Source organism: Halichoeres trimaculatus, unplaced genomic scaffold (assembly GCF_033239565.1).
Source record: "Halichoeres trimaculatus isolate MK-OKI-2021-1 unplaced genomic scaffold, fHalTri1.1 fHalTri1_scaffold_3, whole genome shotgun sequence".
NCBI classification, from domain to species: Eukaryota; Metazoa; Chordata; class Actinopteri; order Labriformes; family Labridae; genus Halichoeres; species Halichoeres trimaculatus.
The window spans coordinates 616,631-643,314 of NW_027437181.1; the positions used below are offsets into that span (position 1 = coordinate 616,631).

A 26,684-nucleotide genomic window follows, 5' to 3' on the forward strand; every position below is an offset into this window, starting at 1 on the left:
TACTTCCCTCTGACTCAATCAAGAAGACTTTCTGATGGAGCCAAAATACTTTAGTCAAGATCTGCAGTCATCAAAAGGCCACTGCTTTTTCTCATTAACTTTTTTCTGTTTGTTTTCCTTTTCGTTGCTCTCTCTTTGTCTTTTTCTCTCACATTCTCCTCAGTTTTAGACCAGGGATTGAACATTTTTCTTTCCTTTTCCTTTCTTGTTTAATGTTGGATTAAAAAAAAAATGTGGCTTTCTATTTCAATATACAACAAGGGATTAAAATTAACCCTGTGTTTCTTCACTAAAAATCTGAGTATGGAGCTGCAGCTCTGGAGCTGTAGCTGCTCAAAAAGTCAGACACTTTTTTTGTGGTAGATTATTTCTTTGCTGAAACTTTGTTTCTGGGTAATAAAACGTATAAATCTTAAAACCTGTTAATTTCACTTTTAAATCGAGCCACATTTGTAGGAAACGTGTGTTTGTGGTATGAGCAGCAGAGCTGAGTCTGTGGAAATTGCCAAACTTTCTCATCGGTAACGCCAAACAACATTTTTATCAAACCTGGGACCACTTCAGGAGTAACAAACAGGTTTTTAAACAAAGCCAAGAGGCATTTTTCCAACCAAGAAATTATCCACCAAACACAGATTTATTTATTGTTTGTGCTAAGTTGAGAAAGCTCAACTATCCCGATGTAAACAAGCACAGACGACATCTTATAATGACGTGATGTTTGACAGTGTTTGATTATAAAAAGAGATCTCTGTGAGCTGAACCAACACGAGCATGAGGACATTAAACAGCAGGGAAAACCAAAGGCTGGTGGTGCTAGCTCAGCTAGCTTTAGCAACTCTCAGCCATTTAGCATCTTTAGCATCGTTTACCTGCAGACTGTAGTTCCTGTTTGAAGTCATAGATCAGGGGTCTGCAACCTTTACTGTCAGAGGAGCCATTTTTCCTCAGCTCACCTGGATTAAAGTCATTCAGGAGACACAAAATCTACTTTATCTTCACAACAAAGACAATACGGAGTGTAAAATTCTATACGTGGTAAAATATAGTGATTAGTTACCTAAAAAGAGAAGTTTTTCAAATTTATAAAACTGTGCGCGATAGTTTCTTATTTTTGATAAACTTGTTAAAAAAAAAAAAAAAAAAAATTAGACATTTTAAAAAAATTGCAAAAAAATTGCAAAAATTTGCAAAAATTGCAACATTTTTCAAAACTTGCAAATAAATTGAAATTTCGCTTATTTGTAAAAGTTTTTATATTAAATTAAGTAAATTTGCAAATCAAAAAATTAAATTTCAAACATTTTCAAAAATATATTAAAAATTTTTTTTTGACAAATTAAAAAAATGGGGAAATTTTAAAAAAATCGCTCTTTGAGAAAATTAGCAAATTCTTGCAAAAATTTGCAGAATTTTGCAAAAACTAACAAATAAATTTTAATTGCACTTATTAGTAAAAATGTTTTTTTTAATTGAATTAATTAAATTTGCAAAATAAAACTGAAATTTCAAAACTTAAAAAAAAATATATTAAATTTTTTTTCAAAAATCTGATTCATTAATAAAATGGGGAATTTAAACAAATACCTATATGAGAAAAATAGAAATTCTTATTTAAATAATATTTTTTCAAAGCCACAAAGAGCCACTGCAAAGGAATCAAAGGGCCGCATGAGGCTCCAGAGCCACAGGTTGAAGACCCCTGTCATAGAAAATACAATTGGGCTCCACCCCTTCATGGCGAGCATCTTTAGCAGAGCACCCCTTCGTTACAGACGTGATAAACACACAGAAACCAGCTCCAGCAGCCTTCCTCATAAATCAAAGTGCTGTTGTAATTGAACTGTGGTGAAGTTTGAGTTTGGAGGATCCTAAAAATGGGACTGGGTCTGTCCAAATCCTCTTTGTCTGTGGCTTTGTCCCACAGAGCTCCTACTGTAGTCTGAGGCTAAACGTGAAACTGTTAATCGTCTTTATTCAGGAATGGAAAAGCTGTTCTTGGTCCTGAGACAAGAAAATCAGATTGCATTGATGCCAAAGTTTGACAAAGTGTGAGAAAGTTTTTTTTACTGATCAGTGTAAATAAAGTGAGCACAGCTGTCTCCATGGTTACGGCGGTCTTCAGATGTGTCTCCTAAAAACGTGTCGGGGTTTCGTGGCAGGTCATCAGAGCGTGTCCTCTCAGAGGCTGATCCACATCAGTGCTGGTGGATTCAGTGGACCATCAGATCTGCTCCCAGGCCGGTTTACAGCAGAGTGATGAGAAGGCACTGAGGATCAAAGAGTTCAGAGTTCTCATGTTTGCTAGTCCATAGTGTTTTCTCATGTTTACTGGTCCATAGTGTTTTCTCATGTTTGCTGGTTGTTGTGTTTTCTCATGTTTACTGGTCCATAGTGTTTTCTCATGTTTGTTAGTCCATCATGTTTTCTCATGTTTGCTGATGATGAACTGAGATCCTGTGGACAGCTGGTGTTGCAGAGGAAAGAGTTACCATGTTTACTGAGACCTTCAGCTGATGTTTGTGGTAAATGAAGAGTCCTCTCAGACGTCTCTGTGTTCAGTGATTCAGGAGAGAAATTACTGATGAGTAGTTTGACATTATGATAAAAAAGGACTGTTTTCTTTTAACTGAGACTGAGAGTGGCGTGCTGTTGGCCCTGAGCTGGTTTAAAAAAAACGACAACATTTATTTGTTTCACTGACTTGTGATCCTGTCACTGACTTATTTACTCACCTATTTCCTTTTCTTTCCTGTCCTATAACTTTTCATTTCATTCCTTTTGTACCATCATATTTCCTTTCCTTTCCTTTCCTTTCCTTTCCTTTCCTTTCCTTTCCTTTCCTTTCCTTTCCTTTCCTTTCCTTTCCTTTCCTTTCCTTTACTTTACTTTACTTTTCTTTCCTTTCCTTTCCTTCCGTTTCCTTTCCTTCCCTCCCCTTCCCTTCCCTTCCTTTTCTTTCCTTTCCTTTCCTTTCCTTTTCTTTCCTGTCTTTTCCTTTCCTTTCCTTTCCTTTCCTTTCCTTTCCTTTCCTTTCCTTTCCTTTCCTTTCCTTTCCTTTCCTTTCCTTGCCTTTCCTGTCCTTTTACCATCCTTTTCTTTTCTTTCTTTTCCTACCCTTCCTTTCCTTTTACTGTCCTTTCCTTTCCTTTCCTAAATTTCCCTTCCTTTCCCTTCCTTTTCTTTCCTAAACTTTCCTAAACTTTCCTTCCCTTCCCCTCCCTTCCCTTTCCTTTTCTTTTCTCTCCTCCCCTTTCCTTTCCTATTTCATTTCTTTCATTTTTCCTATCCTTTCCTTTTACCATCCTTTCCCTTTCTTTCCTTCTGTACCACCCTATTTCCTTTCCTATTTCATTTCTTTCCTTTCCTTACTTATTTTTTTCTTTTTTCTTCCCTTTCTTCTTTTTTTCTTTTTGTACAGTATTACATCATTCCTTTCCTTTCCTTTCCTTCTTACCTAGTTTTATAGTTCATGTGTTTTTAAGTTGTTTTCTCTGGAGGAATAAATCATCACTGTTTAGGGACCAGCCAGTATGGAGTTGCGCTCAGATCAGTGAAAATGCGTGTTAGCTTGGTTCTGTTAGCATTTAGCCGTTAGCCCTGGTGGTCCCACATTCAGCCTCTAACAGCTTTTTAACGTCACATTTATATTTTCCACTCAGAGTGAAAAACACGTCACACACAGGAGGAAAGCTGTTAGTGTTTTATGCTAACTGTTAAACCTGAACACATCTGATCTCAGACAGGTTTCAGAGTCCCGTTAGAAAGAGGGACAGCTGTTAAAACCACATCCCCCTCCCAGGCTTTCACTGGTCCAGGAGCCGGGCTACAGCTCTATGATTAAACAACCACACTGACCACGGCCCGCTGTAGCCCGCCGCGGCCAGACCCAGGTGTGACTTTATACAGAGGAACAAGTTATCCTCTGGAGCTTTATCTGCCCACACACACACACACACACACACACACACACACACACACACTGACACACCTCTTGTCTCTGTCGTTGACTTCCTGTGGGGATGAGTGAGTCTGGAGGAGGAAATGAATCTCCAAAGGTTAAATGAGCAACGCGGCGTTTAGCGGCGATCTGATCAGACGCTTTCAGCTCCTGTGGGAGGAGGAATGTAAAACATTTAGTGACACTTTCCTAAATGAATTCACAGGCTGTGAGTCAGAAGAATGCTGCTTTATGTCATGGCCTACTTCAGTTTAGCAAGTTTGAAATTCACACAAAGCATTTCTGTGTGTTGGTGCCGTCACATGACCTCCAAACACAACCAGCATGGAAATCCATCGGTAACCCTAAAGCAATTAATGACTGGCTGAAACATAATCCCTTTGTGTGTTAAATCAAGCAGCCTTTTGTCTGCACTTTCCCTCCGAGCGCCTCGAATGACCTCTCCATCCGTTTCCAGCGCTCTAAACTCCCCACAGACCCGACCCAGGACAGCGTCCGCTTTCCTGTTTTCACTGCGCGGCTTTTCTCTCCTCGAGATGAGACTAATGAAGTCATCCTCACATGATTTAAGGCGGTGTGTGTCTGCCTCACACTGATGGGGTCAGGGCTCTCAAAGGGAGACGAAGACCTAATTACCTCACCGCAGACTCAGGCTTTAATAGACTCTGACATGATTGGCTTCCTGTGAGCCGCTGTGACGCTGAGGAGGAGAAATGTTCAGAGTTTTAACTCTTTGATAACGTTTTTTTAGTGATTTCTAAAAAAATCAGTCTCCGTCGCAGACTGATGACATCACAGCTCACCTGTCCCTCAGGTGTCTCTGATCCAGATGATCAGTGGTCAGTTTCCTGCAGTGTTACGTGCTGCGTGAACATCAGCAAACTCTGCTTCTGACCAAGGAACTTGTTCTCCATTAGGGGGCGCTGTGGGGGAAATATGTCAGGATGGTTTTATGGCAGGATCAGGATCTGTTTCCTGATGTGTTTTTTAAAACTCTCTAAATTTTCCCATCCTGATAAATCTGTTCATTTAGAAACGTCAGATGAAAAGTTGTTGTGTTTCTGCAGAATGTGCAGAGCTTTAGCTTTATACAAAAGGTTGTTAGGCGCCGCCCTGTTGGCTATAGCTACCTTTTGCAGCAGCTCTCTCTTCTTTGTCCGTTTCTTTTAATTTTTTTGTCTATTTTTCATCATCTTTGTATTTGGAGTGGATCATTACTTTATGGCTCATTTGTTGGTCATGGACACCAAACTTTTTGTGTCTTCAGTGATATTTTTACTACTTTTCTCCTGTGTTTGTCTGGAGATCCTACGTGTAACCATGGCTGCATTGTTTACATGTGAAATCAGCTGTTAGCAGCCTGTAGCATGTCAATGCTAACTGGTGCTAGGCCATATGTCTCCTCACAAGGTGAGGAGAAGGAGGTGAGGACGACGTGCTGGTTCTCAGGTGTGAGCTAAGAAGTGACGACATGGACCTGTCCTTCCATCAATCATTATTGGGAACGTAAGATCTATCTCCAATAAGATGGACGAGCTAGCTGTGCTAACCCAGCAACAGAGGGAATACCAGAGGGCAGAGTAGCATCATGCTATTCACAGACATGGCTAACAGAGCTAACAGCAGACACCAAGGCCACATGTGAAGAGCTTCACCTGCTGTGAGCAGACAGGATCCAGGAGACAGAGACTGAACAGACTGCTGAAGAAGCTCAGTCCTGGACCCTGTGGAGGTGGAGGCTGGCTGACTGGACAATGATGGACAAGCTGTCAGCATCGATTTTCTTATGGAGCTTTTTACACTTTCTATACACTTTCTTACTTTGGTTTTCTTGATTGCTGCTGTGACTTCAATTTCGTTGTACTTGTTACAATGACAATAAAGTTCTGTTCTATTCTATTCTATTCTTTTCTATTCTATTCTATTCTATTCTATTCTATTCTATTCTATTCTATTCTATTCCAAATGGAAACGGAGCATGCGTAGCTGTCTGCCTCCTGCAGCGATGCAGGGCAGCTCCTGCAGGTTTGGTCTGACAAAAAAAAAACACTGTGGTCGTGTAGTTTAGGGATTTGTGCCTCTGGGTTTGCACAGAGGTCATAAAATATTTGGAAACACACCCAGAGTCAAACCCTGCTCATTTCTCCCTGTTGACCCTCACAGGTGGAGCAGGTGGAGCTGTGCTTGTCGAGCGTCTGACGGGGTTTTACAGTCCATCAGGTTTAAAAGTGTGAGGAATGAGACTTTAAAGTTTAATCTGAAGATGAGAGCGTGGATTAATATCTGTCCTCCTCCTTCCCTCTCACCGTGGAGCTGACAGTTTGAGCAGTCACAGCTGGATGGCGTCCAGTTGGAGGTTTTTTCACGGTGACCACAGGATGAGACGCGAGGCCAGAGGAGCACTTCACTGAAACATAACATCAGCGCTGCGTGGACACATTACACCCAGAGCTCAGCCCGTCATTGGCCCGTCATTGGTCCTCTGTTCGCGGCCTGTGGTCTGACGCCAACAATAATGTTGTTGACCTGCTGGAGTGACTGGGTGGTGTGAACCGTGTCTGTGTAAACAGTTTGAGCTCCTCTGTCCCTGTGTGATCGTTTGACAGAGGAAAAAATCCATCATCTGATCCTCCACGTGTTTTTTTTTTGTGTGAGGTTTTATTTTGTCTTCCCGTTTTCTCCCGACCTTCCCTGTCTGCTGCAGTCGGTGACTGAGATTTCCCAGAATAGCTCTGCACGGCTCCCTGAGGAGCTGAGGCAGGAACACATTTGCATTGTTGTGGGTTGTTGGAGGAGGTGGAGGAGGTGGAGGAGCAGGAGTGGAGGAAATCATTCTCGCTGTAATGAGAAGTTACAACTTGTTGTGGCTACTCTGCAACCACGTCTATCTCGGGTGATCTGAGGTGAAAAATGTGGACGTCCTTGTGGATTTGTTTGGTAACACATGTTTTAAAGCAGGGGTCTTCAACCTGTGGCTCTGGAGCCTCATGTGGCCCTTTGACTCCTTTGCTGTGGCTCCTTGTAGCTTTAAAAAAATATTATTGAAATAAGAATTTCTATTCTTCTCATATTGTGGTTTTTTTAAAATCCCATTTTTTAATGTGTCAAATTTTTGAAATTATATTTTTAATATATATTTTTTTAAAGTTTGGAAATTTCAGTTTTTTTTTTGCAAATTTACTTAATTTAATTAAAAAAACATTTTAACAAATGAGTGAAATTTTAATTTTTTGTGAGTAAAATTGTAAAATTCTGCAAATTTTTGCAAGAATTTCTAATTTTCTCAAAGAGGGATTTTTTTTAATTCCCCATTTTTTCATTTGTCAAATTTTTTAAATTATTTTTTTAATATATTTTTTAAAAAGTTTTGAAATTTCTTTTTTTTTTTTTTTTTGCAAATTTACCTAATTTAAATTAAAAAAAAAACATTTTCACAAATTAGGGAAATTTTAATTGGTTTGTGAGTTTTGAAAAATTTTGCAATTTTTTGCACATTTTTGCATTTTTTTTGCAATTCTTTAAAATATCTAATTTTTTTATGTTTTTACAAGTTTATCAAAAATGAGAAACTAGGACATCGCACACACAATTTTATAAATTTGAAAAACTTCTCTTTTTAGATAACTAATCACTTTGTTTCACTACGTATATAATTTTACTCTCTGTGTTTTCTGTATTGTGAAGATAAAGTAGATTTTTTGGCTCCTGAATGACTTTAATCCAGGTGAGCTGAGGAAAAATGGCTCCTCTGAAAGTAAAGGTTGCAGACCCCTGTTTTAAAGCGTTGCAGCGTGTTGATGTATCACTCGGGCTTTCTGTTTTGGTCTTTTATGCAGATTAAAACTTTCTTTTCTCTCCCTGAGAGGCGCTCTGACACGTCGTCCTTTCTGTGGGGACATTTCTGCGTTATCTCTGCTTTATCTCTGCTTTATCTCAGCGTCAGGTTTAGAAAGAAAACCGTCTGTCCTCTGTGAAAACCTTCAGCTCTGCAGCGTTTGACACAGACCAGGTGAACAGAAACACGGCGCTTTGACATAAATCAGCTCAGGTTTGAGGTGTTTCACATCCTGTTTCCTGCCGGCCGTCAGAAAGCGTCAAACATTCACGTTGGTGAGCAGATCCCTGTCTTGTTAGGATCCACATGTCTACCCATGAAGGGATGTCGTCAGCGCTCCTCTCTCAGGCCTCGGCTGCTCGCTCTGGGTCCAGGCAGCCGGCCTGAATCTCTTTTTCCACCACGTCGGCCCGTTTGGCTGATTTGGTTCAGCTCGGTGAGTCAGAACTGGAGGGCCGGTCCGTTTGCTGTGATCCACTTATTTTAGCCAGAAGCAAATGTGCCACAAGTTTTTCCTGGACCCCGACTCCTGACGGCGCCTTAATGGGACACCGATGTTTGCCTGTGTCTGAAAACAGGACGGAGATCATCAGGATGTTAAAGTCTACAAACACAGAGGAGAAAGATGGAGACAGCTATCACAGCGATCTGAGCCTGACAGTGGAAACAATACATACCTTTAGTGTTCTGTCCTGGTAAAGACAAATATTTCTGCTTATTACTCATTAAAAACCAAAACATGTACGGTAAGAAACCAGGACGCTGATCTAGACACAGATATTACTCTGACTGGGGCTTTCTTTCTGATTAATGGTCTTCTTTACCTGGAGTTCCCGTACTTTCCCATACCTGGGGTACCTCCTGCTGTGGGAAATTACTGACAGGCCAGACCAAAACGGTAAACAAACAAACAAACAATCAAAAAGCAAAAGATAATTTAGCCAAATCTGCCTCATTCTGCTGTTGTTCAGACTGAGTCCTGTGGCAATGAAGAAATGTACACAACAGATTTTTGTTTTTTTTTTTAAGAAAACCCAAAGTTTTGTGTAATCTTTTATAATAATGGATGAAATGTGCAATAATGTGAATAGTTTTTGATTTTGTAAGGCATTACATCCTTAAACGACTCCTGCTGTCTTTACAGATCCAGATTTAAAGATCACCTCATGTCTCCAGTGACCCTTTATTTGGAGGCTCATCAGGCCCAGAAACGTCTTAAACTCTGCCCAAAATCCAGTCCTGACAGAAAGCAGCTGTTTTCCAAACCTCCTACTACCCCAGCAGTTCCTGCTATTTTAGCTGAAATCCAGTCTGTAGTCGTCAGTGTGTGAAAACTTGCAAAATCTGCAGTTTGCCAAAAATCTTTGAATGTCCTACTGAACCAGGAAAATTTCTCAGTATGCCACAGACCAGTCTACCTGGCAAACTGTTTCCCACAATGCATGGCGCTGTCGCTGTTTGTCAATGCCGGTGGAAGGTTTCAGTGAATCAATGCCATCTAGTGGAATGAGTCAGCATTACAACTACAATACAACAACACTAACGTTAGACAGTCTGGGAGACAGAAGTGAAGTGATGAGAAAGAAACAGCTGTAAATCTGGTCACTTCTGGTTGTTAGAGAGGTGTTTACTTCTACAGATTCATTAAAGTCTATTTAAACCATTGATTTACTTTTTAAACCAAACGTGGATTACAAAGAAGTGTAAGATTAGAAATAAAGGATGATGATTCTGTGTGATATGATTAACAAAATAACTAAATGCCGAGATCTGCCATAGCTTGTTAAACATCATCTTTACCTCCGCCTCCGCCGAAAACCAGAGTAGTTTACTTCAAAACAGACCCAACAGAACAGACATACTACATTCATATCATATGTAGAATGCAGTAGACCAGGGGTGGCCAACCCGTCAGAGACCAAGAGCCACAAAAATAATCGTGGTTCTACAGAGAGACACGTCTTGCACGTGGTCTTACAAACACACTCCCTCTCACACATAAATGAAATGACATAAAATGAAAATCAAAACATTTCCAACTTTCAAAGCAAGATTTATTGTGTTTGTAAGTGTGTTTAGATTTGTACTAGAGAAGAGAAACTGAAACTTAAGTATCAATGTGTACACCCAAATATGAATCAACCCTGATCCCAACATTGGCATCAATATATTAATATTTTAGATTGTTCGGCACACCACTGCTCTTAAATATAAATATATTTTTATGAATGGATCGAAGAGCGGCACGCTGAAAGGCAAAGAGCCACGTGTTGCTCGCGAGCCGCAGGTTGGCCACCCCTGTAATACACGGTTTGAAATACAATGTGTTGTTCTAGTTGTTTTTCAGAATATGCTCCATAGCGACCCCTACTGATGTAAAACTGCAGTCTCTGTGTGCTGTCAGGAAAAGTAGTAGTGTAGTAAAAGTATGATAAAAAAGCAGGACCCTAAGGCAGTGGGGGGATGTGTACTCCAAGGGGTACGCAAGGTTCAAAGATGTATTTTCAAAAAACAGCAACCAAGCAAAACTTCTTTAACACCATTTATTCAACCGATGTTTGGATCCAACACAGGTTTAAGTTTATAAACTGAGTAGTAGATCCAATATGTGCTGCCCTCAGGGATGCACGGCTGTCAGAGATAGATGTTGTGTTTTTACCTGGAGAAGAGGAGATCAAATGTGTTTCTTCTGACTGTTGTAGGGACCAACATGCAGGCGTGTTTTCTGTGACAGGATGATGAGTTAAGATGTTTTGTTTTCATTAATGAGACGAGAATGAGACGAAAACGTTGGAGGAGCGTCAGGATATTCAGAATCCATGACACGTACCTGAGCGCCTAAATGAACGCTGGTAAAAAACCTGATGACAGCAGATAAAGCCTTACGTGACCTACGAGGGGTCCCACACCACAGGTTGGGAACCACTGATCTAGATTTCTCTATAAAATATCAACTCATGATCTTTAACTTGTTTCCCTCCTGTTTTTGAGGCTGACATTGATGTTGATGTTTGACCTCCTGAAGTTTGATCCAGCTTGAAATGAAACCCCTGTCCTCACGTTTCCTGCTCACCAATCATGACCCTGACACCAAACGGTGCCATGTTTGAGTCATTATCTGTCTGTAGGTATCCTGGCTGTCACAGAGCGCCCTGCGTGAAGGGTGGAGGAGCAGGATTCCTCCGATGCAGGGCTCGGGGTAACTCGAAGTGATTCACGGAGGAATTTGTTTACTTGTGGCGCAGCTACAAATAACTGCAGGGTTTGTGCAGGGCGCACAACGACTTCCCCTCCAGGCAGCCGTACAACATAAACAGAGCTGTGAGGGGAAATACTGGAGCGTCTTATTAAAGCTCAACCACTACACATGTTCCCCACGGCCACATGGATCCCATTACTCACTGAGGAGCTTTTTCCAGCGGGCCGCGGGCCTCGCGCCCCTCATCTTCATTCTGGCAATTTGTTTGACTTTGATTTGGATTGATCCTTAAACCATGTTTTGAATTTGTCTTGGACTGACGCTGTCTGAAAGTATGTAAGGGGAAAGGCTCGCTCTGTGTTTCCAGACAATGTTGGGCAGGAGGCCAGAGTCCTGTGTGTTTGACCCGTGAACAGCTCCCCTCACCTGGAGGGGACTGAGAAGTGTCGACCCTGAGTGTCTGTGGAAGATCTGTGACATGAGCCTCTTCCTGTTTGTTTTTTAGTGTTTTAATCTGAGCTGTGTCTCTTTCTCTTTCCTCGTCAGGCTTTCGGGAACGCAAAGACAGCCCACAACAACAACTCCAGCCGCTTCGGCAAATTCATCCAGGTGAACTATCAGGAGAGCGGCACCGTGAGAGGGTGAGAAACGAACTGCTTTAATTAACCATAACGAGTGAAAAGGATTCAGAGTTAACCATGTCGTTCTACTTTTACAGAGCGTACGTGGAGAAATACCTCCTGGAGAAGTCGCGGCTGGTTTATCAGGAGCACAATGAGAGGTGAGGAGAGGAGGTGTCATGTAACTGAGTAAAAGTACTTTACCTTACTTAAGTAAAAGTTTGGGTTAAGTCTACTTAAGAAGTCATTTTTCAGCCGACTTTTTACTTCTACTCCTTACATTTTCAGGCAAATATCTGAACTTTCTACTCCCCAAGTTTTAAAAGTAGCCTCGTTACTCTCGTTTCATTTCAGTCACACTAAAAAAGTACAAACCTCATTATGGAAAGAGTCAGTTTGATTGTGGACGGATAAGATGTGTGATCTATAGGCTCCTGAGGCACAGCCTGAGCTTTGACTTTAATGACATTTCCCACCCTTTAAGTTACATTTACTTTTTTACTTTAAGTAGTTTTGAAAACAGTACTTTTACACTTTTACTTTAGGAAAAAAAAAAGCTTGAGTTGATACTTCAACTTCTACAAAAGTTTTTTTTTCTTTCTTTTTTTCTCTTGTCTGCATTGTCTTTCTAGCTGTTCACTGTGGCTGATGAAGGTCACACAGAGGAAAAAAAGAAAAAACGGAAGAAAAAATAAAATAATAAATAAATAAATTTAAAAATAAAATAAAAAAGGAAACAAAAGGAAAAAAGAATAAAAGAAAAAAGAAAAAAAGACAAAAAAAATAAATAAACAATAAATAAAAAATAAACAAAAGGAAAAAAGAATAAAAGTTAAAAAAGAATAAAGAATAAAAAAGGAAAAAAAGAAAAAAGAAAAAAATAGATAAAAGAAAAAAAGAATAAAAGAAAAAAGGAATTAAAAAAAATAATTAAAAGAATTAAAAAAAAAAAGTCTTTATAAATCCCAGTATCTATACTTCTAAACTGGTTCCTGTTGAGAATCCATAAAAAATGTTTTAATACATTGATATTGTTAGCCTTTGTGCTTAACGATTCCCTTATTAATTCTTTACACTACGCCTGAGATGCTGGACCTTACATCAACTCATCTCCTGCATCTAGCTTAGCTTAGCAGTTAGCTAACAGTTTCCCAAGAAAACTGAGTCAGATTTTATTTTACTGAAAAACTGTGCACACACAGAAATGACCATTACTCTCTCTCTCAAGAGATTCCTTTTCAATTCAATAAACATGGTAAAAAATCTCTTTGTTGACCAAAATGATACAAACAAAAAGGGGCCAGCTTGATGCTAACGTATATGGGAAATTGTGTTGATATGCTTGCTGTTAGCATACATGGGTATAACTTGTTATACTTTCAGGTAAATGAAAGAAAAGTTAGGTACAGGCTCATGGCGGCTTCATGACTCCGGCGAGGTTCCAAACAGCTGAAACATGTGCTATAACCACTCTGAGACACTAGATGGCTTACTTCAGTCATTAACATAACAAATAGTACATCACAACACATGATGTAGGAGTTTTACTTATTTTTATTCATTTACAACCAGAGATGTCCAGATGCAGTGACCAGTTTCATATTTATTCACTTATAAACTCTGTTAAATGTTGACGCAGAAAACCTGTAAAGAGAGAAAATTCACAGGAGGAACTGATAATGCCGTTGGTATAAATAAAATCTTATCAATACCCAACCTGAGTGAGGAGTTTCCAGGAAATTCCCAGAAGTCCTTTAAATATAAGATTTTCATTTTAGTTATTGCAACGCTTGTTTTCTCCATTAGCCTTCACTTCACTTCAGAGAAGTACATGCACATTAAAAAAGGTTAAATGTTGCCTTTAAAGTTATAATTCCTTTAAAACAAGCCTAAATCACTCAGCTGCTGAGGGTGGCACAGTGTTTCTCTAACAGCTGGGTGAGGTCTGTGTCATCACAGTAACAGTTATAACACCAGTTTGTGTTGTGTTAATGTAAGTCTGAGTGCTGTTTAAAGTCGTAGATGTGTACTGTATGTCGACATAATTGGTTTTGTCAGTCTTGGCAGTCTGAGCACAGAGTTGGAAGCTGAATCGTTTTGTCATGACATTCAAACTGCTACAAACGTTTCTCCCTAAAGTAAAAACGAACGAATGGAAACAGAATTCTTGGAAAATGTGAATCCACTGATTTTAACCCAAAAAGCTTTTAGTCTGACTTTGCCAAAGTGTGATTCATGATGTGCGCTGAGCTCTCATTGAGACTGACACTAATGTGTTTGTCCGGCTGGACAGTGTGGTTAGCGTTAACCTCACCGTGGGGGGCTCACAGTGGGCCCCCACAGTGGGCCCCCACAGTGGGCCCCCAGCGCCGGCCACCGCTTATTGAGATGGATTGCTGACTACAGGCTGTAAAAGCTCGTCTGTGTGTGTGTGTGTGTGTGTGTGTGTGTGTGTGTGTGTGTGTGTGTGTGTGTGTGTGTGTGTGTGTGTGTGTGTGTGTGTGTGTGTTTGTGTGTGTGTGTGTGCGTGTGTTGGTTTTTAAGCAGACCTGGGTCACACAGCTGCTGCACACTTTTGACCTTTGACCTTTATGCTGCAGCGAGATTCACACACACACACACACACTTTTACACACTGAGAGCTGAAATGTTTGAGCGACATTAGCATTGTTGGCTGGAGGCCAAAGTATGTCTACACTCGTCACTAAAACAAATTGTCCATAATTTGAGTCGACTCTGAAGTTGACCACAAACGTTTGGCACCAATCTGAGAGATTAGCTGAGCGCTCAGATTATCAGCAGTTACTCCACACACTGAACCCAACACATTACTTTCTGATTAATTAAAATGATGAAAAAATACCCTCAAAACTGCTGACTCATGAGCTAATGCTTTGCTATTTCTCTTTTTATGCTAATGCCATAAAGTTACTGTGCTAACATTTAGCATGCTCATCCTTTATGCTACTCTAAATTTAATCTACGTGAGTAACTCTTCATCTACTGTTTATGTTAAAAAATGCTGCAGATTCCATACTTCCTGCTAGCAGGCTAAGCTAACATTGCACATCATTGCCCTGATATTGGAAAGCGTACTTAAATTGACCTAATGTTTACATGAAAACAACCTACAGGTTTCATACTTTATGCTAGTAGGCTGTGAACTAACATTACAAGTTTTTGTCCTGCTATTGCTAGCTATTATTTTTGTGCCTAGAATGATAGCTAACTGGGCAATAAGCTCAACATTTCATGTTACTGCGTGCCAAGTTCTCAGAAATTGCTGCTTTTCAAGTTTGGGCTGTTAACTGGCTTATATTAGAAAGCTCACAGTTATGCTAACCAAAACTAGTGTAAACATGATAGCTACTATTCCATTATTACTGTAAGCTAACATTGGGCTATGTTACTTGCTAATATGAGAAAAACATACAGTTATTCTAACCTAAAGTAGTCTGACCTAATGTAGATAAATGTTTGTAGTACAACAAGTGAAATTCTTCATACTTCATGCTAGCAGGCTCTTGGCTAACAAGACATTATTGAACATTTTGCTGCTAGCTTGCTAGCTATTCTTTTTGTGCCAAGCATGATAGCTTACTGGCCAATAAACTCAATGTTTTATGTTACTGCTTTTTTCTCTCAGAAGTTGTTGCTTAGCAAGTTTGGGCTGTTTACTTGGTTATATTAGAAATCTAACAGTTATGCTAACCAAAACTAGTCTATCCTCGTGTAACCTAAAGTTTATATTGCAAAAAGTGGCATACTTCATACTTAATGCAAGCAGGCTGTAAGTTTACAGTACATGCTATTGTCCTGCTAGCTAGCTAGCTAGCCTTTATTTGAGTATTTGGCATGAAAGCTACCAAGGCATGATAGCTCAACATTTTATCTTATTGTTATGAGTCTACTACTCTGCTGTTTCTGTCAGCTAACGTTGGGCTATGTCACTTGCTAACATAAGAAAAGCTAACAGTTATACTAACCTAAACTAGTTTGACCTAATGTAAACAAATGTTTTTAGTACAACTCTTGACATTCTTCATACTTTATGTTAGCAGGCGCTTGGCTAACAGGACGTTACTGTACATATTGTTGTTAGCTAGCAAGCTATTATTTTGTATTTAGCATGATAGCTAACTAGGGAGTAGGCTCGTCGCTTTATTGTATTTTTATGGGTCTACATTTCTGATGGTTTGCTTGCAAAGGTAAAAGTTATGCTAACTTAGAGCAGGCTAAAATTAGCTTTTAATTGACACCATCTTTAAGTTATTAGCAGAAGTCAAACCATTGATAATATTTTTAATCACTTTGCATTATCTGGTTAAAAACTTTATCTTTTTAACTCATGGAGCCAAAGGACAGTTGAGACGTGTTTGTCTTCGACCTTTTCTGTGTTTACGTGCTTGAACCAGTCATGCATGAATTTTCTTTCTTTTTGTTTTTTCAGAAACTACCACGTGTTTTACTACCTGCTGGCAGGAGCGAGTGAAGAAGAGAGAAAAGCCTTTCACCTCATGAAGCCTGAAGAATACCATTACCTCAGTCAGGTGGGACGCGCACAGTTTTTATCAGTTTTTACTTTCTAAGTTTCAGCCCTTGTGATTTTTTTTTTTAAATCATGGTTTGCTTTTTTTGTGGATATTTTTTTTGTCTGTGTGTTTGTTTTGGTGTCACTAAGAGCACTGACATGAGGAGCAGAGTTCAGCTCCTCAGTTTGTCTGATCACAGCGGAGAGGAGGGAGCAGATCCTCTCTAACACCCCGTACACAAACCCTTCAGTCTGTGACAAACAAACTCACCCAAAGACAAAAAATAGTGTCTCCATTGTTTGCATTGCTCACCACAAAAACAGGTTTCACATAACCATGAAACAAAGCCACAGCACACACACACACACACACACAGGGACATAACACACACATTACGCATATGGAATGTGTGTGTTGTGTAAAACTCGCTGCATCTCTTCCTCCGAGCTCTGACAGTCGGCCGCCGATCTCCTCCTCCCAGATCCTCACGCCTACGCACCAGAGCGCAGGGAATTCCTTCCATTCCTTCCGGCCACCGACACACACACACACACACACACACACACACACACACACATTCTTACACCCTTGTTCTGTTGTGTCTTTTATTATCGTGAGCAGAAAAACACACTGTTGCAGCAGCTTCAGCTCTTGCATGGATTTCTAAACCCTACTTAAACCTGTTTACGAGCCGCGTAAAGCTCTGTGGCTTCCTTTTTCTGCTCCTGAGACACAACTTTCTTCACTCCTCTACCCTCCACTTTAACAATTACACCTTCAGGGTATTACTGCTCCAAGTGGTCAATTTTCATTCTGAGGATCCTGTTTCCAGACAACAGAGGGGTTTGTTTAGGAGTCATTAAAGAAAGGTGGAGAAAGAAACTAAAACTTCTTGGATTGCTTGATATAAAAAAAAATCTTAATCTAAGGGAAAAATAGTGCCCTGAAGTCAAAACACAAAGTGCTGTAGTTTTAGTTGCTATTGAAACTTTTTATGTATTTTTTTGGCCAAAGTTTTATTTTTAATGAAATTTTCTTTGATGTAAACCATCGACTGTACAAAATAACAGACAAATCAACACTTGTGCCCAGTGAAGCCATCACTTTTAGGTCAAAGGTCAAAAAGCTCACCTGCTTTTCTATTTTAACAGGAAGGACATTTATCTAACCAGCTATAAATTCACACATTTTTTTATCAAAATTTTTGCAAATTTTGGGGGTTTGGGGTTTTTTGCAATTTTTGAATTTTTTTTTCATTTCTTCTTATTCTTTTTTAGAAAAAAATTGCAGAAACCCATAACAAAAAAAAAAGGAAAAAAAAAATCCAACTTAAAAATTTTGAAAAAATTTCAAACTATTTTGAAATTTCAAAAAGTTGCAAAATTAATGTTAGCCACAGGTGTACGAAAAGTTGGTGGGCTGTTGATATAAAAAAAAAATCAATAATTTTAAATGAATGAATTTTTTTATTTAAAATGTTTTGAAATTTTTGCAAATTTTTGAAATCTTCAATTTTTTGAAACCCTTTCAAAATTTTTGAAATTTCAGGATATGTGCATTTTTTTAAGATTTGAAAAATAATTATTTTTGCACATTTCTTACATTTTTTTAAATTTTGTAATTTTTTTTATCTTTGCAAATGTTTTGAAAATTAAAATCTAAGACATCATGTGGGCAATTTCATAAATTCAAAAACTTCTGGTTTAGATAATTATTCACTGGATAATAAGTATCCTAGAATTTTAAACACTTTATCGTCTATATAGTAGATTAAGTAGACTCTGTGGATCCTGAATGACTTTAATCCAGGTGAGCTGACTTAAAGGACAAACTGAGTCAACAACTAATTAATGAGAATCCATAAAAACTGTTTCCAACCTCTGTGTCTGTGGATCTCTGACCTTCCTCTGACCTCTCTCTGACCGTTCTCTGACCTCTCTCTGACCTCTCTCTGACCTCTCTCTGACCTTCCTCTGACCTTCCTCTGACCTTCCTCTGACCTTTCTCTGACCTCTCTCTGACCTCTCTCTGACCTTCCTCTGACCTTCCTCTGACCTTCCTCTGACCTTCCTCTGACCTTCCTCTGACCTTCCTCTGACCTCTCTCTGGATGTTTGCCTGTCAGTGAGTTTAAACTGTGAACTTGTCTCGTTGCCTGCATCCTAACAGCTCGAGCGCTGATCAACCCGTGGACGTGTTTGTTTCCTGTTTCTGTGAATGCTGCTCTCTAACAGTTTCTCTGCTTCCTCTAAAATCTGCCTCCACGTCTCCAGATCTCAAAGTCCACCCAGGAAGAGCCCTGGGACAGTGACTGTGACGGTGAACCGGTCAGTATCTGTGTGTTTCTCTGTCTGTAGATGTTCAGTCACCTGAGTGAGCGCTCTGTAGCTGCAGCCACCTCCTCCTCCTCCTCCTCCCCCACGTCTCCTCCTCCTCCTCCTCCTCCTCCTCCTCCTCCCCCACGCCTCCTCCTCTCCTCTCCCGCCTCATTTTGCTGTGTTTTGGATATTTCCTGGTGTGGTGTGGGTTGTGTTTATTTTAGCAGTGTTTGTTTTCTGTTGTTCTGCTCCTGTGAGTTATGTTGGTATGTCTGGTCATATCCTGACCACGGAGCTGCTCCGACCTGTGGGATGTTTTCATCACTCACAGACTTTTCTACCAAAACTAAACCCCCAGAGATCATCTCCTCCATCGGTTTGTAGTGTCATACTCTGTAGTGTGAAAGATGTCTGAAGAAACAGGAACATCATGAGTCAAAGACATGTTTTGTTGTTAGTCTGTGGTGATTTCAAGTTATTTAAAGACAAATGAGCTCTGAATTGCTATAACAAGTCAATAAAAACTTTCAATGGAACAAGAGAAAATTTCTTGTATTTAAACATTATTCCAGTTCCTCAAAATCCTTAAAGAGCTAAACTATGATTTTAACATTTATTAATTCTTGAATCAGCCAAAGGTGAGTAAAACACGACAAACAAAACTTGACGTTGTTTTTCATTTCTTGAGTCTGGAGACTTTTAAAGTAATTTTTGAGTATTTTGTTCGTTCATGTCATCTTTCGCTGCAAAAAACTGAAATCTGATCAAGTGTTTTTGTCTTACTTTAAGTAAAAATTGTCGAATTATACCTGATGTGAGCCACATTCACCTGAGCAGTCCATAAAAATGTCTGGTTTCAAGTTATTTAAAGACTAAATGAGGTCTGAATTGCTGTAACAAATTAAAGCTGCAAGCAGCCTTAGACAGGTCCTCGGGTCTGTTGCTGCTGCTTCGTCATGTCGTGCGTCTCAATGGGGCAAACATTTTGGCGTTGGTTTCATCTCTCTAGGACATTCCTACTGGCTGCTATGGCCGTTTCAGTGTGCCTAGATGGTGAGAGAATATTATGGGATGTCAGGGAATCAGTTGATACCATGGCAACGTATCCTCTGCTATGCTGAGTGACATCATCAGCAGCTGCATGGATGGAACTCCTGATTAGTGGGAGACAGAAATCAAGCAGAGTGTAGACTTGAGAGTTTATCAGCCATCTTATGTGAAAAAGTCCTCACAGAGTCCACAATTTTTCCTCAATCTGTGTAAAAATATCATATATTTGTAGGAAATTTCATCAGGAATCCATTTTTGGCATTTTTAAAGCTGTAAGAGTTTAACTTTTTTCTCTAGAGGCCCAAATGCGTAGGAAATCCTGGCCCCCCGTGCTGAAAATAGAGGATTTATTTTAGCAAAATGTCCAAACTACTTGTCCTATAGACCAGAATGTTGACCTAATCTGTGTAAAAATATGATATTTTTGTAGGAAATTCTGTCAGGAATCCAACCATGTAATTTTAAAAGCTGTGTGAGTTTTACTTTTTTGTCTGGAGGCCCAAATCCAGCACCAGGGGGTGGAGCTGAAAAAGTGTTCTCCCCATCTGTTTACATGGAGGGAGCTGAGAGCGTTTGGCGACTTTGAGGGCTCGCCATTCGAAAACCGGACCCGAAATAACAACTTCCTGAACAACTTTTGTAGAGTAGGGTCTAGTGTGTCATGTCAATTTTCAAGCCAGTACCATTTTTGGTTTTTGACAAGATAATTTTTGGGTAAGAAAAGGTAAAAATGTGAGTGTATCTTATTCTGAAAGGGAAACTGATGGCTTCCTGTTGGAGCTACACGAAAATGTCATATTTTTACACAGATTAAGTCAACATTCTGGTGTTAAGGACAAGTAGTTCGGACATTTCTCTAAAATAAATCCTCTATTTTCAGCACTGTGGGCCAGGATTTCCTACACATTTGGGCTTGTAGAGAAAAAAGTTAAACTCTTACAGCTTTAAAAATGCCAAAAATGGATTCCTGATAGAATTTCCTACAAAAACATGATATTTCTTACACAGATTGGGGTAAAATTGTGGACTCTGTGAGGATTTCATCCCCAAAAGTTTCTCATAAACTCTCACTCTACACTCTACTTGATTTCTGTCTCCCACTAATCAGGAGTTCCACACATGCAGCTGATGATGTCACTGAGCATAGCAGAGGATACGTTGCCATGGTAACAACTGACTCCCTAACATCCCATAATATGCTCTCACCACCTAGGCACACTGAAACAGCCATAGCAGCCAGTAGGAATGTCCTTGAGAGATGAAACCAACGCCAAAACGTTCGTCTCATTGAGGCAAACCAGCATCAGACCCGAGGACCCGTCTAACGCTGCTTGCAGCTTTAATTTTTAACTTATTTTCTCATATTTAGCCTAAAAAGACATTTTCCCCTGAAATAAAACAAAATCACTTGATCATATTTCAGTTTTTTGCAGTGTAAGAACCTCAGACATCTCTTGGTGACGCTGACAAACTGAGTTAACTGTACAGATTTCAGAGCAGCTTTCTTTCACATCCATGTTTTGTTTCCTGCTGTGGGTGGAAACGTAAAGCCAGTCAGTAACAGGTCAGTGGAGTTTGTGCCATGGGAGCAGGGAGCAGGGAGCAGGGAGCAGGGAGCAGGGAGGAGGCGCGATGGGGTCGGTGTGAGCCTGATGTTGGGAGTGTTTGTGTTGGAGGCCTCGGTATGTGATAATTATGGCCGCCGTGGAGGAATGAGCCATAAAGCTGGGAGCAGACCTCACATTACGCTGGCTGTGAGGGAAGAGGGAGCCGCCGTGTTGTTTCATCAGAGTTTCTGATCAGAGACAGGCTCCTCCTCCTCCTCCTGCTCCTCCTGCTCCTCCTGATCACAGATAATCCAGATCCAGGTCTCCTGCTGGATGGAGTTATGAGTTTTTGTCCTCTCTCCTCTTTCTGAGCATCCAAACAAACCTCTCTCACACTCTGGAGAAACTCCTAAAAGCTGTCAGAGTTCCCTCAGGTGACGTCGAACCTGCAAACACCGCTGATCACCGCCGCCGCTCTCGTCCCATCAGCCTGAAGTGTTGCTGCTCTGTGCGAGCGCCAGGCCTCGTAACGACAGCTCCTCCAGCTCCAGCTTTTCATTAGCTCAGCTCCAGACCGCCCTGCTGTTTGTGTTTCAGCTGCAGAGTAAACTGATCAACTATTTCCAGCCTGTTAGCGGGGCGCTCTGTAAACATCAGGCGCAGCTCGAGTCACGCTCTGAGGTGGTTCCTGCTCAATCTGAGCGCCGCCGCTGCTGCTGGTTGCCTAGTAACGCCTGGTAACGCTGGTTTGTGTCTCTGTCTGCAGGACTGTTTCACCGTGGAGGGAGAAGACCTGAAGCATGACTTCGAGAGGCTTCAGCTGGCCATGGAGATGGTCGGCTTCCTCCCCGCTACGAGGAAACAGTGAGTGACGCAGCAGCAACAAGGATTCAATGAGAGAATACAGAGAAGGATAATAACAGCAGTAATTTACCAACAAAGAGATTAAAGAGATTAAAGAGGGGGGGTTTGGCTTCTGTGTCTTTAAACATGGATCTGAAGTAAAACTTACTGGACACTGGATTAAACAAGGATCACTGAGACAGGAAGTGTTGAAGGGACGGGCCTCAAATACCAAGGTCTGCCCCTAGTTCCACCCCCACAGGCCTCTAGAGGGCTGGCCAATCAGAAAACAGGGGGCTTTTGGATCAGAGAGTTTTAAAGAGACAGCAGCCAAAATGAAATGTTTCAGACTGAGGCTGAAGATGAGTTTTATAAAACACCAGTGTGAGAAAAATGGAGATTCTTGGAGGCGTTGAATCATGTGAAGCTACATACAGTGGGGGAAATAAGTATTGAACACGTCAACTTTTTTATCACCACATTTATTTCAAACTAAATTTCTCCCAGACATTGGTATTAACTCCAATAATCCACACATGAAAAGAAATCTCAACGTTCAGGTCCATAAATAATGATTATGGTGAATTAAGTAGGATAACACAGGAAAAAAGTATTGAACACGCTAACTGAGACTCATCTAATACTTAGTGGAGAAGCCTTTGTTTGCAGTGACAGCTTCCAGAAGCTTCTTGTATGTTTGAACTAATGGCCCACACTGCTCAGGTGTGATTTTGGCCCATTCCTCTGCACAGATTGTCTTTAAATCTGGAATATTCTTTGGTGCCCTCTGGTGAACCCTTTTCTTTACTTCTTTCCACAAATGTTCAGTTGGATTGAAGTCAGGTGATTGACTAGGCCAAGGGTGTTCAACCTGTGGCTCTGGAGCCTCATGTGGCTCTTTGACTCCTTTGCAGTGGCTCCTTGTAGCTTTAAAAAATATTATCAAAAATGATAAAATTAAACATTTTCTTACAGAGGGTGTTAATGATTACAGATACTGACACTTAATAAATCCATGCCTTATCATATTCAAGCAGTATTTCAAATTTTTAAAATTTTGGAAAATGTATTAGATTTTAAGTTTATTTAATATTTTTGTAATTTTTTTGAATTTTCAAAATTTGTTAGAAATTTTTGCAGATTTTTTACGTTACTTTTATGGATTCTTTTAAGTGTATGATTTTATTTTTATTTTTTTTTTTGCAATTTTTTTTAATTTAAAAAAAATGAAATTTTGCAAATGACCAAAATTTCTTTTTTTATATATTTTGACAAAAATTATAAAACCTTAAAATAATCATTTTTTTGTTTTTTGTTTTTTGTTTGTTTGTTTTGCAAATTTTTAAAATTTCAATTTTTAAAACAAAACTTGCAAATTTTTGCCACACACATTTTGTGAAATTTAATGAAGTTTTGGCAAATTTTGGCAACTTTTAGATTTTTTTGTAAATTTCTTAAACATTAAAAAAAAACAGATCACGTTTCATTTTATAAATCATACATGTGATTTTTTCATGTATAGAATTCTATTTACTTTTTTGCTTTTATTGCTATAAGACAAAGTCGATCTTGTGGCTCCTGAATGACTTTAATCCAGGTGTGCCAAGGCAAAATGGCTCCTATGAAAGTAAAGGTTGCAGACTCTTGGACTAGGCCGTTCTAACAGATTGATTTTCTTTTTCTAAAACCATTTGAGAGTCAACTTTGCCGTGTGCTTTGGATGGTTGTCCTGCTGGAAGGTCCAGCCACGTCTCATCTTCATCATCCTGGTGGATGGCAGCAGATTCAGATCAAGAATTTCCCCATACATGGCTCCATTCATTGCTCCGTCAGTTATATGAAGTTTGCCAACACCATGAGATGAGAAACAACCCCATGCCATGATGCTTCACCTCCAAACTTCACTGTTGGTGTAATGTTTTTTGGCTGATGTGCAGAGCCATTTCTCCTCCAAACATGGTCTGTAGTATGACAGCCCAAAAGTTCAGTTTTGGTCTCATCTGACCAGACAACATTCTCCCAGTATTCTACAGGCTTGTCAAGATGCTGTTTAGCAAACTTTAAACCAGCTTCAACATGCCTTTTCTTGAGGAATGGAGTCTCGCGGGCTGAGCGTCCATAGAGGCCATGGCGGTGGAGTGCATTGCCTATTGTTTTCTCTGTAACAATTATACCTGCTGCCTCCAAGTCTTTCTGGAGCACTTTCAGGGTGGTCCTTGGCTGGTTGAGTTTTCTTCTGACTATCTTTCTGACTCCCTGGTCAGAAATCTTCAAGGAGCTCCTGTGCGTGGCCTGTTGATGGTAAGGTGGTGCTTCTTCCACTTGTGAATAATGGCCCCAACGGTGCTGACTGGAATATTCAGGTGCTTTGATATAAGTCTGTAACCAGTTCCATTCTGATGCTGAGCAACAATCAGGTTGTGAATGTCTTCAGAGAGCTCTTTGCCTTTACCCATCATGAGGTGTGTGCTATTTAACTGCTAGCTACAGATTTCAGGTGGTATGGAGCATTTCCTGTCCAAAGTATTCAGCCTTTCCATGGTGTGTTCAATACTTTCTTCCTGTGTTATCGTACTTAATTCACCATAATCATTATTTATGGACCTGAACGTTGTGATTTCTTTTCATGTGTGGATTATTTGAGTTAATACCAATGTCTGGGAGAAATTTGGTTTGAATTGCAGCTTTGGAAATAAATGTGATGAGAAAAAGTTGACGTGTTCAATACTGTTTATCCTCTGGTGTAGTGTCTCTTAAACGTTTTTATGCTCTTCTTTTTAGGATTTTCTCTCTGCTGTCGGCGATCCTTCACCTCGGAAACATCCGCTACAAGAGGAAAACCTACAGAGACGACTCCATCGACATCTGTAACCCCGAGGTGCTGCCGGTCGTCTCTGAGCTGCTGGAGGTGAAGAAACGCTGCTGAGAGTTTTTAAGCTTTACTCTGCTTCTTTGTTTTTATCCTGATTCACATCCAGATCAGTTTTTTATCTCTTAGCTGTGTCTTTCTTCTTCTTCTTCTGTGTGGACGTGGTGTCAGGTCAAAGAGGAGACGCTGTTTGAAGCTCTGACCACTCGGAAAACCGTCACCGTGGGAGAGAGGCTGATCGTTCCCTACAGACTCTCTGAGGTGAGATTATTTCCACCCTCCTCATCGAGCTGAATCCCAGATCAGATCCTCTTTATTTACACTGTTAGCTTCTAGTGGATCTGGATCTTGATCCTCTGAGTTATTTTGTGCGTTGAATGAAGCGTCGTCCTCTCTCAGTGAAGCTGGAGGCGTCTCATGAACTCAGCGACCGAGCGGCGGCCTCGTCTCCTCGCTCTGACCCGCCGTGTTTAGAGGACAACGAGCATCGGCACTGGATCTCCTCCTCTCCTCCTCTCCTCCTCTCCACACTGTACACACTCACACACTGGTTCACAGGGTGTTTAGAGAGGAGGAGGAGGAGGAGGAGGAGGAGGAGGAGGAGGCTCTGAAAACAAACGCACGTCACGGTCTGGAGATGAGAAAAGCGTGAAATGAAGAAACAGAAGAAAGTTTCTGAGCCAGAGGAGCTGTTTCACGTTTCTTCATGAAGAGCTCACTAAAGGGATAGTTCGTGTAAAAATGTCCCAGCATGCCGTGCAGAGCTGATAACGTCCAGTCCTGTCCGTGTCCAGGAGCCTCTTCACATGAACAAACCCTGGCTGTTTCCTGCTCTCTGGGTGGTCTCTGGGTAAATGTTTCTCCAACAGTCACAGCAATCTCGTCCCCGTCACCAACGTCACAAACTTCAGAGGCTCAGAGAGAGACGAGAGTTTCTCTGACGACTTTTCTCCGTTTGCTCAGAGCGATGAGGCCGTTCCCCATCCTGCGTTTTTAGTCTGACTTCCTCTGAACGATGAAACGCTTACGTCTCATTAGAGCACGCCACGTAAAGAGTTCACAGTAATACCTTCGTCTGTGGTCGCTAAAAATATCTCTGAATACTTCACAAACTTTCTGGTCCACCTCTGCTGCTGCAGGGTCAAATATTTCCAACGGATTCAGAAAAGAAGATTTTTCACAACAACTGAACAAAGAGGCTTTTGTTTAACAACCTCAGAGAGGCTGGTTTATAATCTAAGCTAAAAATAATCTAGATTAACGCAGAATAAAACACTGTAATCATCCAGGTTTGACACTTTTCCTCCTTCGTCTTCAACATGAAGAGGATGAACATGATCGAAGCTGACCTGACGTAAAGAAACAGACACTTTTTACTGTTTGTCTCTGAGCAGTTTCTGTAATTTTCCCAGTGATGGAGCTGGAGTCACTGTGGGTCAGTCTGCTGGGTCTTTGCTTTGGAAACAAAAAGGTTGCTGTTTCAAGTCTCACTGCACCTTAATTTGAGAAAAAAAACACTAAATTAAAAAAAAAAAAAATCTTAAAAGTAGTAAAATTATTTTTCCATGCAGCAAAGTTATTTAACTTCTCAACAAATCTTTAAATAAATGTTAAATATAGAAATAAGTGGAACTGAAAAGTGTGAAAAAATTAAAAATGTTCATTTTTAGGTTTAAATACTTGAAATCAAACTTCCTGAAGCACAATAAAAAGTGAAATATTCATGAATAGAAGCAAAAAAAATAAAATTTAATTCATTTATTTTTTTTATTTCTAATTAGGAAAATATTAGATTAGCATTAATTCTCCTAATCTAGGTTAAAAATAACTCTGTTTCAGAAAATAGGATTAAGATGTTTATTTAAAGTAGATTTATGAATTTATTTCAGATGAAACAGACCTGATGGATGT

At 40.1% G+C, this 26,684-nt stretch overlaps 1 protein-coding gene across 7 annotated transcripts in view; it reads left to right on the top strand.

Moving 5' to 3' along the window:
• The window catches only part of myo9aa (myosin IXAa), a 145,963-nt gene that overhangs the window by 66,446 nt on the left and 52,833 nt on the right, over positions 1-26,684 (top strand). For all 7 annotated transcript variants that reach the window (XM_074665794.1, XM_074665798.1, XM_074665796.1 and 4 more), the window contains exons 3-9: positions 11,542-11,636; positions 11,714-11,776; positions 16,066-16,165; positions 18,420-18,473; positions 21,828-21,925; positions 24,686-24,812; positions 24,945-25,034. In XM_074665794.1, the coding sequence (XP_074521895.1) occupies positions 11,542-11,636; positions 11,714-11,776; positions 16,066-16,165; positions 18,420-18,473; positions 21,828-21,925; positions 24,686-24,812; positions 24,945-25,034 (627 nt within the window). The remainder of the gene's footprint in view (positions 1-11,541; positions 11,637-11,713; positions 11,777-16,065; positions 16,166-18,419; positions 18,474-21,827; positions 21,926-24,685; positions 24,813-24,944; positions 25,035-26,684) is intronic.